Source organism: Verticillium alfalfae, genomic scaffold (assembly GCF_000150825.1).
Source record: "Verticillium alfalfae VaMs.102 supercont1.5 genomic scaffold, whole genome shotgun sequence".
NCBI classification, from domain to species: domain Eukaryota; kingdom Fungi; phylum Ascomycota; class Sordariomycetes; order Glomerellales; family Plectosphaerellaceae; genus Verticillium; species Verticillium alfalfae.
This window is the reverse complement of record NW_003315034.1, coordinates 2,142,540-2,147,453: the sequence shown is the minus strand read 5'-3', so window position 1 is coordinate 2,147,453 and position 4,914 is coordinate 2,142,540. Positions and strand designations below refer to the sequence as shown.

The window sequence follows — 4,914 nt, the reverse complement described above, 5'->3', positions numbered from 1 at the left end:
CCAGAGGAGTCACGCAGGAGGAGCCGAGCGTAACGACGGACCATCAATTGGAGTCTTACTTCCCATATATCAAATTTCATCCACTGAGAGACGTTTCAAGAGATCAGCAGTTGTTGTCCTTTACTCGCCGTTAGACTACCGTGATAGCTGAATGGGGAGTCATCCACGGGGTTGGTATCCCCGCATATTCGTTTCCAAGTCAAATTTGGATCCACATGAGCTCAGACGTCGCTGACCAAATCTTCTAAATATTTCCTTCCTCCAACGGAAGAAAATACTTGCATGTGTATCATCTTCCATTCTGAGTTTGACGTGATCTCCGAGACGCTTGGCTATCTGTCTCCCATGGTTCGGAGGCACAAACGTATCATGCTTTCCATACCAAAGGTTTATGGGCAATTCATGACGAATGTCTTGAATTTTGAACCCAAACTCCTTGCACAATAAGTAGCCATCTTGACTGAAGCCATTGATGCCCTGGAGGTAGACCTGGCGGCTCGACATTACCATGCGTCCGACTATATCCTTATCGGTCCAAATATCTTTCTCTGACTCCGGAAATTGCGCATCTTGCTTTTTTGCTTGCTGTAATCGTATATCAAGACGTTTTTCGTCTGGAAAGTCAAGTTGTTCTTGGCTCTTAAAGAACCACGCGGCAAGGCGAGGAGCATAGCGCCACCCGTAGGTGAAACCCAGCCAGTGGAACCAGCCCGCGCCGGCCATGCCGATATCAGGTGGTCCGATGCCGCATACAACGGTCACGCACTTGAGTCTTTCGGGAGCGTGTGAGACAGCACATGCAAGTGCATAAGGGCCGCCCCCTGACACGCCCTGCACAGTGGTATGTCAGCATTGCTCAAAGTCGGTCAAGACTGAGATATCCTGCGCACCAGAACTCCATACTCGGACAGCTTGAGATGGTCGGCGAGAAGCTCTAGATCTTTTGGATGATCTAAAAGTGTTCGGTCAGGCTGTGGCGTACTTAATCCCATACCTGGACGATCTGTCGCAATGATGCGCACTCCAGTAGCGAACGCCTCCTCATGTAGATGTCCCGCTTCTACGCGGGAGCCCGGAAGTCCATGGCAGTAGAACACAGGCTTTCCAGTCAATAGCCCATATTGAGAAAACCCGAGCCGTCGGCCATCTGGAAGCATCAGAGTATCCGAAGTGTCTCGCTCCGGAACCAGACTGCGTTCTGTAGCCGGACCGCCTCGAAGATCTGGTCGTCTTCGGGTCCTTGAAAGGGTAGATTCGAGATATGATGCCATCGTTCAATTGAAGATGATAATCTCTAGTCGCAGGGATAGCTACTAAATGCTTGCGCCGGGCAAAGGAGGGATTCTCGTCTTTTATAGGAAGATAACAACTTGGTAAGCACTAATGCGATGTAACCACAGTACATAAGCCCAGTAGATCAGGCGTCATGTACGCGCCCTGGTAGCTTTTGCGGCCCGTGACATCGTCAACCATCACGAAATGTCACTGTGAGGCACCTTTTGTGAAATTTGGAGTAACTTGCCAGGCGTAACATTTTTTTCCCCTTTCGTCGGCCTGGTCGAGTCGCAAGGATTCCAAGGGTTGAATGTTTAGACAATAGTACATGTGGGCAAGCTTGTACCCAGAGCATCATTGCCAAGCTCGCTTCCCCAGTAAATGCATGTTTCATAAGTATGACACGGCGAGGAGCATCGAATAGCATGCCTGATGCACCTAGGAAACACCAAGTCCATCATACCAAGATTTGAACTCTTAGTCTGACATCTTGTGCCCGTTTTCGGTTCGAGGCACACATCAGGCTGCGTCTGCGCCTCCCTTGGCGTGACCTGGATGCGTCATTGCGCTTCATGTTGGCAATCCCTCAATTGGAGCTGATTCCATTAACTCATCAAATAGCCAGTATTTTGGTCGCCGAGTCAACTCGTCAAGCTATAAAGGAGCCGCTATGTCTCCTAAAAGCTTGCGTAGAAGAACTATTCAGGCATATTCTTCTCTTGAGCACCATTTCTGACAGTCATGTCTGATTCAACGACATACGATATCATCATCGTTGGTGGGGGCACCGCCGGGCTCGTTTTGGCCGCTCGTCTTTCTGACGATGCGTCGCTTCGGATCTTGGTGATTGAAGCGGGAGAGGACTTGACCTCGGATCCGCGAATTTCAATGCCCCCTATGTGGCCTACCTTGCTCAATAGCGCTGCAAACTGGGGATTTCGGACTGTACCCCAGGTTAGTTGGCTTGTTACTTTTCAGAATCTTCCCTTTGACGTTAAATTTCTTTGAATTGGAAATACCTAGCTATTTTCGTCATCGAAACTGACAGAACCCTACCAAGACTGGTCTGTGCGGCCGCGAACTTGCATTCACCCAAGGTCGTCTCCTCGGCGGATCGAGTGCCATCAACGGCTTGTCGTTTACTCCAACGTCGAAATTCAATGTTGACACGTGGGCCAAACTGGGCAATCCAGGCTGGCAGTGGGACGACTTCGCGCAATCTTTCGCCAAATGCTATACGTTGCCGGCGCACGCCGGGGACGTAAGTGGCCCCATCAAGCTGAGCTTACCGAATGACCCTGGAAACGCTTGGGCCGGGATTTGGAATCAGACGCTATCCAATCTTGGGCACGCTGGCAAAGGCGATGCGTTTACAGGCCAAGTTTCCGGGGCTTTTACCAATACCGATGCCATCGATCCTGACACAAGACAAAGAAGCTATGCTGTCAACAGCTATCTTGAGCCCGCTCGCAGAAGGAGCAATTTGAACTTAATCAGCCAGGCTTCAGTGGAAAAGATCACATTCGACACATCTCAACAAGGACAGGTTGTGGCAACCGGCGTGCGATACAACAAGGATGGAGAGATCCACCATGTAAAAGCCAATAACGAGGTCATACTCGCAGCGGGAGCTGTCAACTCTCCCAAGATTCTTGAGCTCTCTGGCGTGGGAGATCCACAGAGATTGAGAAGCCTCGGCATTGAATCCATTGTGGACAACATTCATGTCGGAGAGAATCTGCAGAACCACATCATGTGCGGTATGAGCTTTGAAGTTCTGGAAGGCCTCGCGACTATGGACCCACTCGCCCGTCAGGACGAAGCTTCTGTTGCAGCCGCTATGGACGCATATGGGAAGCAGTTGGGTCCATTTGCGAGCAGTGGCACGAACGCGGTGGCGCAGTTGCCCTTCCCGGGAATAGAAACTGCCGAAGGAAAGTCTGATATTGAACAACTCATGTCAAAGCACAAGCAAGAGCCTAGCAACTTGACATCGGCAACGCCCGCTTTCGCCGAGGCACACGAAGACTTTGTGCGCAGCATACTTGTTTCTCAAGATCAAGCATCAGCCTGCTACCTCTCCTTTCCGGGATTTGCCTGGTTTAAGCCCGATGGCACCATGGCTTCCCCGCCATCTGGGCCAGAAAACTACTTCTCTGTGGCCTTACTCCTATCTCATCCACTGTCGCGAGGCTCAGTGCATATCAAATCCTCATCGGCAAGCACTGATTCTACTCAGGTCGCCATTGATCCGGCTCACTTGACACATTCTCTCGATATCGAGATCATGTCGCGGCATCTTCAGTTCCTTGAGACAATTGTTGCTTCGGAGCCTTTAGTTGATTACTTGAAACCAGGTGGTAAACGCAACCCAGGTGCAAATGATCCATTAACAGACCTTGAATCAGCAAGGGAATACATCAAGCGCACTGCTGTTGGTGGAAATCATCCAGTTGGGACATGTTCTATGATGCCACGCGAGCTCGGGGGCGTTGTCGACTCGAATCTCCGAGTCTATGGGTGCTCCAACTTGCGTGTTTGTGACGCGAGTATCATCCCGATCCTGCCTCGCGCCAACTTACAGGCTACAGTTTACGGCGTTGCTGAGCATGCTGCAGGTATAATACGGGGTACTAAGCTGGATGCAGCGTGAGAATTCATCTCTTACGCTTCCTGGAGGGTTTCGACGGTCAACGGGTCTGAAGCCTGGCAATAGGGCGTCTCATCTCGGTACAGTACTGTTCATGGAAAGTCGATGGCGGTGTCGATCGAGCTTTTTAAAACTGGAAATCACAGATATATATTATGAGAGATTGTTTGCAACACCCTGGGTGGACCTTGACATGTCCATGCCAGTTGTCTGTGTATTCGGGAGTTCATAAATCTCATGACACCCTATCAATATCCAAACTTCCATGAAACTCACATGAGCTCATTTTGTGGACCTCAATCATCTGGATATTTTTTAATCGAATCTCTCGGTTCACATTACCACACATGGCAAGAGGGTGCATTCTTTTCCCAGCTACTCATTCGTCAAAGGAAATTCTTCGTGACTCCCGGCTGAATGATTTCAAGTCTCTCCAACAACTCAGACCAGACTCGATCCTGCGTCTTTTTTCCCTCATCACTGAGCACGAAGCTGCCTGGCTGCGAAATCTGGGCATCCGACATGTACTGGCCATGCGTGTCAGCCCCCTGCGAAGCAGCGTGAACAATCGTTCTACTCCCAGCTTCTGTGGTCCGAGCAAGAAGCCATTTGAAAAGCGCGAAGCGCACAGCTGCCCAGGATGCCGTATTGCGGGATAGTTCTGAGTGACAGAGGCCAGGGTTCACGCAGTTGACTGTCACCGGGAACGCAGCGGCAGGGCTCTGTTCAGCGATGCTGCGCACGCCGAAAACCCTCGAGAAGTTTTGAGATGGGGTAATATTCATCGATGGCCTTCGCTTCCCGGGGCATGTTCATTTCAGTGTGTTGTAGATCTGGGCCGTCTTCTGCTAACCTCTGGGGGCAGATCAGTCCATGCGTGCACCTCTGATGCCGTGATGGTCAACGTGGGTTCGGGTGCTGGAATGCGTGTGCTGTAGCCTTGAAGCATCTGCATGACGAGCGCAGCGAGAAGAAATGTCGAAATAACG

The 4,914-nt window shown here is 50.7% G+C and overlaps 2 protein-coding genes across 2 annotated transcripts; one reads left to right on the top strand and one right to left on the bottom strand.

The window, feature by feature from the left end:
* Positions 1–159: 159 nt before the first annotated feature.
* VDBG_04985 (alpha/beta hydrolase) lies at positions 160–1,271 on the bottom strand (the record flags this gene model as incomplete). Its single annotated transcript, XM_003005333.1, has 2 exons — positions 160–831; positions 891–1,271. 2 exons carry the CDS (start codon positions 1,269–1,271, stop codon positions 160–162), a joined length of 1,053 nt encoding a protein of 350 aa, XP_003005379.1.
* A 745-nt stretch (positions 1,272–2,016) lies between these two features.
* Positions 2,017–3,928, top strand: VDBG_04984 (choline dehydrogenase; the record flags this gene model as incomplete). Its single annotated transcript, XM_003005332.1, has 2 exons — positions 2,017–2,229; positions 2,324–3,928. The coding sequence occupies 2 exons, from the start codon at positions 2,017–2,019 to the stop codon at positions 3,926–3,928; spliced, it is 1,818 nt and encodes a 605-aa protein (XP_003005378.1).
* Between the last annotated feature and the right edge of the window lie 986 nt (positions 3,929–4,914).